This window comes from Schistosoma mansoni, chromosome 1, assembly GCF_000237925.1.
Source record: "Schistosoma mansoni strain Puerto Rico chromosome 1, complete genome".
NCBI classification, from domain to species: domain Eukaryota; kingdom Metazoa; phylum Platyhelminthes; class Trematoda; order Strigeidida; family Schistosomatidae; genus Schistosoma; species Schistosoma mansoni.
This window is the reverse complement of record NC_031495.1, coordinates 32,821,643-32,837,893: the sequence shown is the minus strand read 5'-3', so window position 1 is coordinate 32,837,893 and position 16,251 is coordinate 32,821,643. Positions and strand designations below refer to the sequence as shown.

General features: G+C 32.9%; 1 protein-coding gene across 2 annotated transcripts in view; it reads left to right on the top strand.

Annotated features, from left to right (window-relative positions):
• Smp_005190.1 (putative mitogen-activated protein kinase kinase kinase 3, mapkkk3, mekk3) overlaps nucleotides 1–16,251 on the top strand; it is a gene marked incomplete at both ends in the record, with an annotated part of 42,079 nt that overhangs the window by 10,775 nt on the left and 15,053 nt on the right. For both annotated transcript variants that reach the window (XM_018794111.1, XM_018794112.1), the window contains 3 exons: nucleotides 1,509–1,648; nucleotides 4,861–5,026; nucleotides 10,815–10,995. In XM_018794111.1, the coding sequence (XP_018648556.1) occupies nucleotides 1,509–1,648; nucleotides 4,861–5,026; nucleotides 10,815–10,995 (487 nt within the window). The remainder of the gene's footprint in view (nucleotides 1–1,508; nucleotides 1,649–4,860; nucleotides 5,027–10,814; nucleotides 10,996–16,251) is intronic.

Sequence of the window (16,251 nt, the reverse complement as noted above, 5' to 3'; positions counted from 1 at the left end):
TCAATCGCTGCCAGAATAGCTTAGTGGTAAAGTCTCAGATTGTAAAACTGAGTGATACAGATTCTCATCACGTAGACAACATCAGTTCTCCAAACACCACAAGTTCTCCTTGCTGACAAGTGCTTACTACAACGGGACCCAAGTCCATGGTTTCTTGTCCGTTGCCTTCAACAACCTAACATACAATATTTTTCTCTATCTAAAAACTTATATATAAAGTTTCAATCTATTTTGCATATATTCCCTAAGTAGTATAGAACTATCTTACCAACTTCACAATTATTGAATTTTTGTTTAAATGAGATAACAAATTTTTTTCAATAGCCAACCTAGATATGACTTTGTCCATAATAGTTGAATGGTGTTTCAATAGTTTCTTTTTTATATTTTAGTTAGTTTGTACATATCAACTAGTTATGAACGCTTGAGTGTATGTGGGTACATGCGTGTGTAAATGTGTTTCAATTCTCAGTTTTGCATGGAAATTATGAATTTTCTACCCTTTTTTCTATAGAATACTTGACTTCAGTTATATGTATATTATGAACAAAAGTTATTACTGTTCGTATTTATGTTTTAAATTCACTGGAACTCTTCTCGTTTTCCAAAGATCCGGATTTCGTGTAAATTCATCAACTTTTTAGCGGTCATGCCAAAATCGACAATCCCAAAAATAGAGGATACCCTACATTATGGAAAAATGCGTGATTAAATATAAAAAAACGTATCGAAAGTAAATTGGTATTTCCTAACTGGTTGTAGATGAAGGTTAGGAAGGACGGGTTGTAAAGAAGAAATGTATTTTTCTGTGTCTCTATCTAGTTAACATCAAAATCTCACAAATATGTGACTGAAGTATCGTGTGCCACTAAGTTACATGTTTTTTTTGCAATCAATTGGATTCTAATTTCTTCTTATTTATTTGTAAACAGACATAAATAACGTAGAATCCTAGTACAAATATTTATCCGTCCAAGTTTCGACATTATCACAAAAACAAATAATTGTGATTTTAAAAAATTAAAACTCGTCTAAAATTAGGATTAAAAAAAACCTATAGGAAAAGAATAAAACTGATAGTAGACAATATAATATAGTACCATGTTTAGCAACTTTATAGAATGTAGTGAATGAGTATACTTGGATCGTTTCGGTCAATTTCGTTCCATGTTCCCTAAGCTCTGTATTCGTTAATTACAATTTCCTCAAGCACCTTCCAGTACACCTTATTCCAACTAGTCGGTGACTTTGTAGACTGGTGTTGTCTTCTAATCTAGTCCTCTCTAGTACTTGTACAAAATAATTAGTTGAACAAGGCAAAACAAACGTTTTGTAGACATAACAGGTGTCACTTACTAATATATTTCATTGTTATTGGTTTACACCATTTGGTTAGTGAGTACTCTAGTTGTTATAAAAACATATGTATAAGTTCATAAGTGCATAACCTTTCAATCTTTTTACGAAGACTGCTTCATAAGATTATTCTTTTGTTTTCCATTAATTAGCTCGTTCCAAGACGATGTCTTTGGTTATTTGTATTCAAAGATACAATGATGTCAATATCAGGTCAACATCCGCAATTATTCAGTCATAATTTAATTTCATTAATGAAAAGTCGAACATCACAAACACGATTTCTTCATAAGTAAGTTTTAGGGGGGAGGATATGTCCCCTCTCTATTTTTCATTTTTACGTGTCAAGAAGTTGTTTTATTTATTTTATGTGAACCATGTTTGTTACAATAAAAATTGCTATTATTACTGATCTCTTTTGCACAAGCTGGAAATGAAAACTTATTACATATCCTATTGTGTGAGCATGACAACAAGAGATGCAATGCTAGACAATGTATTGCATCATTTAATTACATGTTAAAAGTGACTGAAATTCAATGAAACGTAAATTATCACTTTCTTTAACAGTTAAGTCCGTTTAAACGTGTATGATATCGATCTCTACTACATCATCTTTTTAATGCTAAGTTAATTCAACAGTTCCATTTACCGTTGATTATTATGACGTTTTTCAATTCCAACCATTTCGTAACTATAGTTCACTCGTCATTGATAATCGTTTGTTGCCATTATCGGATGAATTTTGCATATCAGTTATCGCTGCCTACTAGAATATAAAGAACAGTCTTTCATGAAAAATTTCACTAATGATAGCGGACTGCTACTCAAATCAATAGTTTTCAGGATTGTTGAATAATTTCAGTACTCCACAAAGATATATATTAGTCATAAAGAATAACTCCAATAATCTGCATATTTGAATCACATTACGAGCTTACAGAGTAAGCGAAAACTAGATAGTCAATGAGAGTATTGCCTTTTTCTAATAGGTTGTCGCAAAAATGAACAAAACACTTTATGAAGCATTTCTATCGGGCTTTAGTTCAGTTGTCCACCACCCGATTATAACCTGAATAAGTCAAGAATAGTTTTCACACACTAAGGAAATTAGTTTTTTCACTAGTTTCTTGAAATCAACCAGTCGACCGTCATTGTTATGTAATCATGTTTCTCTTTTTAATTATAACATGTACATAATCAGTTATAAAATTGGTCTGAAAACTGTAACATTTTTCCCTTATAAATTGAGCAAATGTTCAGCGACATTATATATATATATATATATATATATTCGATTATTTTTATAAAGGGAGCTCGGTTTATGCTTGTTGTACAACAGCTATCGGCATCTTTTAAAACCGATAACAATTACATATATCTCTCTATGTGTGTATGTACACACATCATGCTCTCTTTTGACTTTGCGACTTAGAAAGTGCAATGGAGATTTAATTTTTAAAATTTATTCACAAAACTTTTTTCTCAGTAAAAACAGTTGTGCTTTTCTGTACTAAAACTTTTTTGGATTATAATTTAGACTGTCTGAAATTCCATTCCTTTTTTCGGCAGATTATATTCAATTTCCAATACACCCAGTATTATTATCATTGACTCGAGTCATTTTTCTTTTTCTCATTGTATTAGTACGACTGTAAAATGTGAGATATGTATATTTGTTTTCAGACTGCTATGTTCTGTATATGTATGGTTAATTGATTCAATTATAAGCTACTTACATCCACCTCAAAATGTTAAAATGTAATGATGTATTAGTAAAGAATGTAGAAGTTACAAGATAATAAAGTGTTTCAAGTGATCTGTTGCTAACTGAACTAATATTGATCTTAAAATAATGAATTAAGTTTATCTCATATTTTGTCGATTGATCTAGCGTTTAGACATTACGTAAATCTAGTTAGTAACTTAGTGATCAAATACACTAAGTTTTCAACTGTCGAAATAGTAGAGATAATTTTTATTGTTATAAAAGATCAATGATTTTGATAAGTTCGTATTCTCTAAAAACAAGGCCTCGGGATTAAATTATCTAACTCAAGGAATACATTTTCACCAAAAACGTTTGGTCATTCAGTATTATGAATCTATTTATAGTCTTTGTCATAAAGTAACATTAATTTTAAAACCAATGAAAACCAAAATGTATCAGACAGTTCTGTTTTGTTTCGTAAGTTGTGACAGCTCGGAATCGCTCATCCACGACTCAATACTCTCCCGTGGAATTGTGTTTAGGACCTCTTCAAAATTCACAAACCTAATCGGCATGATGCTTACCGCCACTAAACAACATTTGAAATTTGTTACATAAAAAAACAACTTTAGTAAATTAGTCATCCATTGTGTCTAACTATAAGAAAAAAACAAGATACGGTTTTCAGTGAATAACTAAGTGAATGTGCATGTACAATTTTGATAGCGAACATCATAACAACCAAAAAATGTGCCTTTTTAAATTAATCTATTTAACTAGTTTTGAACAGCTTGTTTTAAATTATTGATCTGCCATATGATGACGATTGATGAATGAGTGTTATGATGATTACTGAAATACAACTAAACAAAATGCAAAATTTTATGTGATCAGTTAAAATTATTTCATTCTATTTATTTATATATAGTAAAATAGCAATATGTAATGTGCTTTATAATCTGTGTGTTAAGTTACCATGTATAATCTGTAAACTAATGAACAGATCAGACAGTTAAATGGAGCGGGGTTTTTCCGCAACTGAAAAAAATAGGATTGTACCATATGTTAATCTACACAATCGTTTCGATGTATGAAAATGTAAGAATCATAAAAAGTACTTTGATGCATCGGACGATAGTCGAAGAAAAGTTGAACAACAACTTGGTTAATTTCCTATGGGAGAGGAAACGTTCATTAACGCTGTCAAGTAAAGTTTTCTTAAAATAATGAATTAAGTTTATCTCATATTTGTCGATTGATCTAGCGATTAGACATTACGTAAATCTAGTTAGTAACTTAGTGATCAAATACACTAAGTTTTCAGCTGTCAGACAGTAGGTTCGAACCACCACTTGGTTTTAGTCAGCGAAAGAACTTTTAATTGGAAGCCTAATACACACATTTGTGATGGATTAGAGTTTAATTAGAAATTTGTCTCCTTCATCGATTGCTATTGTTTAGATAACCCACTCTAATAGATCTTTTTTCAAATTAAATAATCAGATGATTGTTCTTTTTTCTTTTGTGTTATTTTTTAAAAAATTACTTCTCTCTTCGGTACGTTTTGGAAATTGCCTATTGTTACAATACCACTTACCTTTGTCACAAAGGTAACTAGTTTACTACATTAAATTACGTTTAAATAATTGACGTTACGCTAAACATTCACGCCTTCTTCCTCTATCGAGGAGGGGGGAATGTGGGGGTGGGTGGGTGGGTGGTGAAAAGATGTTATCGGATTTTAATGTCTGTTTAATCTTCCTCTCTTTTACATGCATACTATCATATTTAAGGCGTTTTCAACCAACTGTCAAAGTTCCAGACACACGAGGTTGTTATATAGCAACTGTGGTACGTAATCAATTTAAAGGGATGAAATATTTATGTGGTGCTATTGATAAAAGCATCCTCGTTATGGAATGGTATAATCCAAGGAATACGTTTATTGAAGTGAAACGTGTAAGTCTATGTGAATATATATATATATATATATATGTAATTTCATAATCCCGTTTTTAAATTTTAGCCTATGAACTAAACCCTGCAATAAGTGGAAAAAAATAGAACCTAATATCTTTTATTCGGTACACTTTACAACCATAATTATAGAACTTTGAATTCTTATATATCAGTAAGTATCAGTAACAACAAAAGGAATATTGAATAAATCTACACCATCTTGTTCATTTTCAGTGGACATGAAACAAGTTTTTTGATCTATAGTTCTTCGAAATTCTTCGGATAAACGATTGATGAATTCTTGAATCAAACCTCTATGTATCCTATCTTACATTGTCTACACTGGAGCGACACAGGTTTTGACTATCTTAATAAATGGATATTCATAAACTACTCACTTCCCTTAACAACTTATGGATGTAGAGGTTTGTGGAGATTATTGATTGGTATTGATATTAAGAATCAGTATAAGCTAGATATCCACTTAAAGCCGAAAGCACGGACGGCCATTAAGTCCTGGTACGGTACTTCTCATCAGTGCACATAAACCTACAACTGGTGATTAAGCTCAGGACCCTCGATCTCACGCGTTAACACTGGGCTCCAATATAGATTTAGTTGAAGTTATTCATATACGCCAATCGATTGCGGCTCAACGGTCTAGAAATCAGGTGTTTGCATGCAAGCTGAGGGTCCTGGGTTCCATCCATGATTGTGGGTTCGTGGGTGCACACTGTTGAGGAGTCTCACATTAGGACGTAATAGCTGTCCAGTGTTTCCTAGTTCTCAATAAATGTCTGTCCGTCACATCAGTAACACATATCTATGTTATGATCATGTTTTTATTTACATAGTATCAGTCAGTCCTAAGTTTGTAAGCTGTTTTGTTTACAATACTTGTTTTTAAAATAACCTATAGAAAGTGTTAGTTAATCTCCCCATTTTAACCAGCTTCAAACAATTTGATCATCTAATGAGAGTTTTCGTCACAGACTGACATCAACTTGTGAACCCCTGAAGACCATTGTTTCGGTTTTTCACGACAGATTTTGTGATTGTTTTAATAGATACAATATATATAGTTAGTGTATTAAATAAAATTAAGTGAAAAGCACAAATTATTTGTTAAAGTCTTAAGTGGTAACAATTAATCGTAAACACTTTGGATGAAGAATCAGCATTAATTCAAGTATTTGTAAAGAATCATAGTTAATACTTTTAGGTAGTGTTACTTTTTTCACCGCATCACAATTATGATTTTCAATATTCATTTCGGAATATCTTACTCCTAGCTGGTTAAAATCTAGAACAAATTCCCCGCTTTTCTTTACACATAACATGGTGCTTCCGCTACGTAATTAACAGCACTTCAATCGTATTTTCCTTAGCATGAGGATAAGAGAGGAGAGGAGCTTTGTGACAGTAGAGCTTTTCTATTCCCAGGCGAGGTTGAAAACATAATGCTATAAATCTGTTTATGCAGTATCAACGATAACCTTGGAAACATAAGATACCAAAATTGTACTGGAAAGAACCAATCAGAGAATAATGGATGTTTGCATAGTTACTGTGGTACCTAGATAGGTTGTCGTTGACTTCCTAATCCATCAGAACTTAGAATTATTAATAAAAGAAAATAACTAGATAAATTGAGGTCTTCCTATCGTATTCATACTATCTCCATTTCTGTTTAATTTCATCATAGAACTACTGATCGAAATAACGTTCTCGTCGACTGAATTTTCAGGAATTGACCTCCTTCCAGGAGGTCCGCTTACCAACTTAGAATACGCAGATGACGTAGTCCTGTTTGGCGAAGACGCTGATAAAATGCAGTCTTTTGATAGCATTGAGCTACAATGCCAGGATGTTTCGGATACTCCTCACCTTCTCTAAATGCAAATTGTTGCTTCAGGACTGGCCGGCGTCCACACCTGAATTAGGGATAGGGAGTGAACTAGTCGGATGCGCTGACAACTTCACTTATCCCGGATGTCTGATCAGTCCTAATGGGTTGGTGTCTGACGAAATCTGTGCACGGATTCAGAAAGATCGTTTGGCTTTGCCAACTCACGTCACCTATGACGAAGTCGAGATATCCGTCTATCAATTAAAGGACGAGTATATTGCTCATCAGTTCGTTCTGTTCTACTTAACGACTGAAAAACGTGGCTATTAAAGGTAGAAGATACTCGTAAGTTACTAGTATTTGACCACAGATGTCTTAGAAATATTGCTCGCATCTGTTGGGATCACTGTGTAAGTAATAGTGGAGTTAGACGCAGGGTATTAAGGAATGATGGTAAATCAGTTGATGAGGTCTTGAATCTTCATCGACTGAGATGGTTGGGCCACGTGTTACATATGCCTGAACACCAACTACCACGACGCGCAATGCTGACTGGTATTGGAAACAGCTGGGACAAAGTTAGGGGCGACGAAACCAAAATGAAGCATCAGTCCATAAAGTCACTAACTTCTAGTCTGAGCCATGTTGGTAGATGTAGACTACTTGGTTGGGGTCTTCGCGACTATCGTGACCAACGGATAGAGACTCTAGGTGACGTGGCTCAGAATCGATCACAAAGACGCAGGTGTATAAACTCTTTGTCTTCCCTTAAACCGTGAGATTAAAATTGCTTTATACCTTTCTTTCCACGAACTAATTCTTTCTTCCTTTATTATATCCTTATACACAATCTTTCTTTTGTATATTACTACCATTGAAGTAACTACTTCTATGAATTTGGTGTTGATATTGTTGTGCTAATGAGGTTTGTCAATTTGAACCGATGCATAAACGTGCCTGGTACTACGTTGTAGCTGACAGACTGACTGATTTATGCATTTTACATGATGATAATTAAAAAAAAAATCAGTTTCCTCGGATTAACACATATATTTCTTACTGACGGTTGTCAATTAGCACCAAACGCGAATCTTCTGGATACCTTGGCGACTGCCATCAATCATCAAATTTATCGGCAAACCTAGGCAACATTACCCTTAGCTACTACTTTTTGATAAATCTACGTAAAGTTTTAATACGTCTTTAAGTTATGCTATCAATTAGAAACTCCGAGTTAAAAATGGTAATGAAATATGATTGTTACTTATCCACTTCTTTCTTCACCGTCCACTAATGACAGAAGTTCTAGCCTGTCTAAAATCCTTATTGTTAGATACCGAAGAAAAATGATTCATGTTCAAGTCCACTCAATTACATAATGAATACTTTCAGTGATCATTACTTAGGAAACTTTTCAAACGGAATAAATGTCACCTTACCAAAAAGTCATAGTGAATTAATGAAAGTGCACTATAGGTCAAATGAATAGAATTCACACGGAATCAGTTGGTATAATCAAAGTGCACTGAAAATAAATAAACAAAAACCGCTTTAATCAATATGTGAATTCCAATACTGATTACTTCCTAATGCGTTGTATTTGAATATTTAATATCCCTAACACTTATTTAATGTTGTAATTATCGTGGGTCCACTTAAAATCGAACCGTTCACCTCCCTCGTTTGTTTAACCATCTGCGACGTAGGTCTATCTGCCATAGCTGTATCATTTCTATACTTCTTTCTACTTTGTCATTCTATTATTAGTAGACTGAAAGTATCTGTCACTATCTCCATCTGTAAGTTGCTTATTGGTATCGTACGTTTCGCCACTACGCATCATCGTAACTGATTAAAATGCCTTTTCCATTTGTCCCTTCCAACCGCCACCTCATATATTACCTGAACTCATCTCCCAATTATTGACCACTCTGTCTGTGCCATGCTTTGGTCTGCAGTCTCAGGTATACTGGAGATCCGATGTTGATCATAGAGGCTTACAATGGTACCACTTTATCACAGCTAGTCCTTTTTGGTAACTTCCCAATTCGCGGCCTATTAGGATTTCTGCTGTCGCTTTTCGACTCGAAAGTGAGTCTTTGAATCTTGTATCGTACATAAGTAAAAGGTTGTGCAGTATCTCGACTGTCCCCCTCCGATTTCAACAGTTCCTTTTGAGTGTGTCCACAAGTTGCTCCGCTAGTTTTGTTGACTGAGGACGGTATAGCGATGAACGGATGTGTGTGATGAGGTTTTCTCCAGAAAAACTGATAAGAGTGCTTATAGGTAAATTGTAACACGTCTAACAGTATGATGTCCGAAACTTCGTTCCGACAAAAAAGAGATCTATCAGTAACTGGAGAGTTATATTTATCCATAAAGATAACAATTATCCACAATGCATAATGGTTTATATTGGTTAAGGAGTTTCTTTGGCTCTACATCAAGAAGATTCGGTGATCATCCATTCTAAATAAATCTGAACCTCTGGATTAACAATTCCTTACTGTATTCGTATTATATGTCTGTAGCCGACACTAGTGAAGCTCGAACACCATTTGACAAATGGTACTCTAGGTATTCCTCTATGGAAAGCACTCCTGTAATTTTTTCCTCTTCGATGATAGGATAATCCTCTGATTCACACGATTGTTTCATTGGGTTACATATGGTACCTAAGAGCATATCGGATAACTTCAGTCAATCGAACCAATCATTTCCGAGTAAGTTTAGATCAGCCTATGTTAAGTAGTACACTTGTGTGAACATGGTTTCCTAAAAGCGTATAGTACACTGCAATTGTACCCAACAAGTCGTCCGAACAGCTCACTCACTCTGGGATTTACCCACGTTCCAAAGCTCTGGTGATATGCTGGTAATGTCTTAAGTTGTGTATAGCTGCAACCGAGGTGACTACTCGTTAATACTCACTGTATGAAAATTCCTCTTGTCTGTGGGCTGTGATCTGACATGTCTCAAACAAACTTAAAAAGCTTCCTACAAGTTTGAATCTAAACCTTTTTTACGTCAAAGCTAGAATCGAGTGTGTACTAAGTGGCAATTCCCATCTCAGTGACCAACAGATTTGCACTGATCGCAACGATTTTGTCTACTGAGGCAGGTTCTGACTAAGTACCACTCTTCATTATACCAGTACGGTGATATTGACTTCTTTTTGTGCACGGCAGTGAGGTCAAATGCTATGGACTAGGCATGGTAGGGTCGAATTTCAGAGGTACCACATGATCTGGCCTCTGATGGATCGTTTGGACTTTAGAATTGCTTTTACTTCCCGAGTGAAGTAGGATGTTATCGTGTTGAAAACTAACTTATTCATAGGTATTCATTAGCAATATCACCTATTACCACCCTCAAACATCTGTGTACCGTGTATTAAATAGTTACTTATCTACAAACTCCTGGCATGATATTATATGCGCGATCGCATGGGTCCTATGATAAGATTATTTTACAATATTTCTCTTATTCAGTCGGATCCAGTTTTCAAAGCAGCAGTTGAGTCCTCCATGCATCGTCCTCCTCCACCAAGTTAAATTTAAAAAATCTTCCTATCGTTAAAATTATGTATTAGATGTATCATTAGAGTCTAGTTGGTAGTCGAGCTCTGCAATGCTGTTTGAAATACTACCGATAGATAGTGCAACGGTGAATATAAGTATAATAAATGATGCGGTTGATGCGATCCTCGGTGCTTGCCAATTTAAGCTGCTGTCCTAACAGTAAGTCTACTTTGACAGAATCCATATTTCAAGTTCATGAAAATCACCGCGAACCAACACATGATTTTTAAAATTGATTTCTTCCTAATATATTGTGTTTGAGAAATTAACTCTCCCAATAAATCTACGCATATTATTCACATGTTTTTTTGTACAACTACCTAATTATTGTTGCTTTATTTTCAAAAAAATTATTCAGGTTGAAGTACCGTGTATGCCTAATCCGTTGCTTAATTTCGATTTAATAATTAATCCAAATCAAACTTTGCCTACAGTATGCTTAGGTGTATCATCTACCCCAGATCCACTTGTCTATAAATTACATCTTGTAAATCTCAATGAAAATTCAAATTCATCATGGTATACAAATTCTTGCAGATGTAAGTTCTATATTATAAATATGTGAAAGGTTTACTTAACTGAAATTATGTATATCATTCACATCATATAACTACATTTAATTAATACCTTTATACCTGGCATAGTAGAAAAATATGAGTTCTTTGGGTTTTTTTTATGAATTTTTAAACATATACTGTTTCACCAAGTCTAGATACATGCTACACATCATCTTTATATTACAGTATGGAATAGTTAAGTGATCAGTGACAATTAAATGGTTTAGAGTGGAAGCTGCGTTGTTTTTACATTTTCCTGTATATATATATATATATATATATATATACGTGTTGTGAACAAACTATCATTCTCATCATCTCCCCTCGCTTTTCTTCATTTACATCTCTGTTCTTTTCTCTTGAGGGAGTCTTAATTATGGAGCAAATATACACTTTTTTATTCGATTCATTAGTCGGTTAAATTATAGAGTAAGGGCGAGTCAATTAGAACCGAGAAGACTATTTTCTAGCTTTTCCACGAAATTCAAAAATGAATGACTTTTTTCTCCTCATATCACGTCAAATTCCCAATAAAAGTGTCTTTGTTTATGGCTCTAAATTCTTAAAATTATTCGAAGAAATTCTTTTTAGTTGCTCCACAGTGAAAACGATTATGTTGACAATATCAAATACTCCATTCTTTTACTTAGATTGTATAGAACACATGAATCAAGGAGTTTCTGTTTCAATTTACTTTCTTTACAGCAAACTCTAATCAGTCACTTTATTGTTGGTTTACTAAATAGTTAGCGAACTGTTGAAGTAGGAATGCTAAAATAAATAACGTTTTTCATACATGGTTTCTCCATATTGTTGTCTTATAACTTCATCTCTAAATCTTCAGAGCATTCCTTGGTAAGGATCTGATACGCGCTGGGGAATTTCCTAATAGACAATCTGTAGTTACAAAAATGATTCAGAAAACAACCTTTGGCTTAAATATATGAGGTTATATACTTCCACATAGTTGGAAAACTGATAATAAGCCTTGAAGAAACCCAATAAACTCGAGATCACTACTTTTATTACAAGATATTCCTGATTTATATACTTTCGACTTGTTCACTAAAAAATGACTTCAAGACCAACTGTTAATCTTAGGAATCGCTCAACATCTTCCTCATATATTATAGTTGCTTTCATTTATTTATTTACTGTATGAATATATCAACAGAATATTGAGTTACGATTAGTGATTTTTCTACTCTTATATATGACAATCGGTATTTTAGTTATTCTTAATGGTTGAGCAGTTAATTGAACAAGATAAAACGATATATATATATATATATATATATATATATATATATATATATATATATATATGAACTGGAATTTAGATAAATTCACCTTAACTTTCATTCGAACCGACATGTGTGCTAACACACTGACAGAAGTACACAAAGTATGCAAATTATATTGCAATATTACTTTTCTTTCTTTCTCCATCGTCATACTCATTCAGTAATTCATAAATGACACTGATTTTCTACTTTATTTTAAGAACAATTTTAAAAAGCAACACTTAACATGATAAAAGTATGTTCAAGAAAATTGACTTGCACTGAATATGAACAATGTTCTCATGTCTGTGAGAGATGATGATCCCAATGTATAAATTTAGCGTACTATTCAACTTTTTGATATTGGTAGTTGTCTTTTCTTATTAGTACACACAGCACAGAGAATTTTACAGTAAACATAATACCATTTTTAGAAAGATCATGAGTAATTGAATAAAAATCAATCAGTTAGGTTTTGCTTTATTGATCTGAAATGATATTGTCTATTAGGTTAAGTGGTAATATGAACAAAATAATAAATACTGATAGTTTATAATGAAAATATTTACAGATTTTAAAGTTGACATTCAGTCAACAATTTGAATGAACATATTATTGTTTTTTCATTATGTAAACAAATTATACGATTGGTAAGCTAAGAAAACTTTTTATTAATGATGCATGAATAATAATTATTTGTGTAGTCCATTGTACATTCTATTGATGTACAACTGTAATGTATGTCGAACTCATGGACTGGTGAAAAAGTCGGACGTTTTCCGAATCCTTATTCACTGACTGGATGGTTTTGTACATTCAGAATCTGAAAATAAACGTATGTCCTCACAAGTCTAGCAACACATGAAACAACAAAGTATTTGGATAGCTGAACTTTTAACATTTTGAGCAATGGGACGAATATACAACCGCAATATATATATATATATATATATATATATATATTAGTTATCATTGATGACCTTTTGTTATTCCAATCCTTTGCATTCAATTATGTCATTTGTTCCATACTATTTATTACCCCAATGCTAAAACTCTAATACATATTTGGTTGTCAGCAGCTGATGAGAAACCACGAAATATAATGAACTCATACTATTCTGCATCAATATTTATTCTGTCTTTATTCGAAAGGTATTTAACTGATACATTCTAAATTTTATAAAATAAAACTTTTATAGCTTCTATTCATGCATTGATTGGGTGGGGTTATATTAACAGTTAATAGTGTTTAAAGGTAATTCAAGATCTTTAAATAATTCCTGTGACACAAATTGACTTCATCAATAGAATTATTAGAAAATATAGATATGTGTTACATCCTATTCTGTAACAGAGTGCGCAGACACTAGATCGAAACTATCGCTCCGAATTATTTCAGTGATCATCATATCTTTAGATTATGGAGTTAAAATTCAGTAATAGGAATCTATGACTTGAATTCTCAGCACGTTAGGAATTTGAGAAGGGTAGTTTTTTAACGTTGACTGAAGTTAGGAACTATTTCTATTGACTTTCGACTCAGTTGGTTACTGGCATCGTGCTCACTTTTAATATCTGAATATACTTTGTTTGATGACAATAATCTTTATGTGTTACTAGTTATGACTAATAATCATCAGCTTTCAACTAAATTGTTTTTTAAAAGACATAACCACTCGCCAATTGATTTTTTTATGAAGGAAATCGTAACCGTTAATTATGTGTAAAATATCCAACCAGGAACCTTGGTCAGTCGTTTTAACAATACAAGCTACTTAAATTTTTCATAAGTAGCATACTTCATTTACATAATTGAATTGCCGTTACTCCAAATGCTAATCACTGACATAACAGTTGAATCATTATTACATGTATAACTATTGCCTCTGCGTACATCGTTTCTTGGAAACAATTTAGCAAACACAAAAGAATTTCATTTTCAGTCAGTGTACATATAATTAGTATTTCATGTAACGGAATAGGAGTATTGCAACGTTTTTTCAGTAAAATTCTTCATCGTGTTCGATTTAACTAGAAATCCGATAAGTTCTCCTAGCCATCTTTAAATGTTATTATTGGCTAGACGCCGTTTAGTGTGAAATATGAACCTGTTTTTCATGCGCTAGTTTTTTTTATGAAAAAATGTTTTATGTAACACCACATGTATACGTTACTACTGCTGTTGTTAAATTCTATCGCTATGACTACACAAATTATCACTTATTTTGTATCGATTAGTTTTTCATTCTCTGTGTACCTATCTATTTGTTTTTATGTTGCACATGCCTATGTATGTATTTACATATCCCATGTGCAAATGTATACACAGAACTGATTAAATATATTTGATTGAATATTTCAGTTTAAATTCAGTCAATCACTTACACTCATTGGTCATCGACAACTTTTTCAGCGCTAATAATAATAGTGACAATCCATTTATTTGTATTATTTCTAGTTATAATAATTTATTAGTTGTGATGATTAATTTGATTCTGACACGGTTTAAATACAGTTCCCCTTAGTTTTCAAGTATTGATCATAACTGGTAGAAATTGAATACCGGCTAGCAAAGGGTTTATGGGTGGGTTAATATATTACATAAAAAATACAAAACCATAATATCAACTTGTATGTGATGTCTAACATTTTGTAATAAATAGCATTATTTATGGTTCTGTGATGTTTGTGCTATTGGAATTATGTGATTTCGTTATCTAGTTTCTCTGCATATGTGATTAGATATGTAGTCTTCAATGATTTCATCGTTTTCTGTCTGAGTTAAATAAATTAACTTGGAGAGTTTTTTGCTTTCATGATTGGTATTGTATGGTTAATTTTAATTTAAACTAATCACAAGAATTCTAATCTAATTTATGCCATCCTTAACTTGTTGTCTCTGTGAGCAGTTAAAACTGATCATTTTTCTATACTGAACAATTGTTTGCATGGTTTAACTATAATTAAATCTATTTGTTGAATGTCAGTCTGAGTATTCCGATAATTAAAAAACTACATCTTCCAAACCACTAGTCTTCTTAACCAGAATACAGTAATCGATTATAGTCGAACTTATTACCGGTATTCCTAAATAAATTGAACGCATCAAACTGAATCGCTTAGATGGCATACGTTGATCTTTCACGACAGTCGTGTCAATAATAACCTCTTGTTACCTCGGCTAAGTGATTGAAAGAAGTTACTTAGATTTTGAAAACGTTAAAATGAAATGTGAAATTTGTAGTGGCCAAATTTCCTTAGTTATTATTTTGTCTATAATTTTATATTTACTCTGATGCTAGCTATCTTGTCGTAATAAGTCAAAACTATTCTTACTTCGCTTAGATACAAATATTCCAACTTCTATTTTATTTGTCAAGTTTGTATTATATGAGAAAGATGGTCATCAATAAAGTGTTTTTTTGTCGATTATTCGTATTGATGGAAAAGCTTACTGTTGGGTTGTAATGTATTATAATTTCGGGTGACTAATATAGGAGTTCTAAACTTGGCATATTAGCAATTAGTTGGAATTTCATATATTCTATTTTCCATCTGATCGTACAAAATTATGTTACCAAACTTTATACAAAACAAAATTCATTGATTTGCTTATATAACAAACCTATACTAAGCTAGTGAAATCAGTGACTAGATCTGCTTTCTATAATTAATGTCCATGTCAGTCAGTCAGTCAGCTACAACGTAGGACCAGGCACATATATGCATCGGTCCAAGTTGCCATACCTCGTTAGCACAACAAGATGAACACCGGATTCATAGAAGTAATTAATTTAGTGGTGGTAGTATATAAAGAAAGGTTGTATATAAGGATATAGTACAGGAAGGAAGAGAGATATGAAGCAATTTTAATCTCATAGTTTAAGAGAAGATAAAGAGTGTATACACCTACGCCATTGTGATCGATTCTGAGCCATGTCACCTAGAGTCTCCA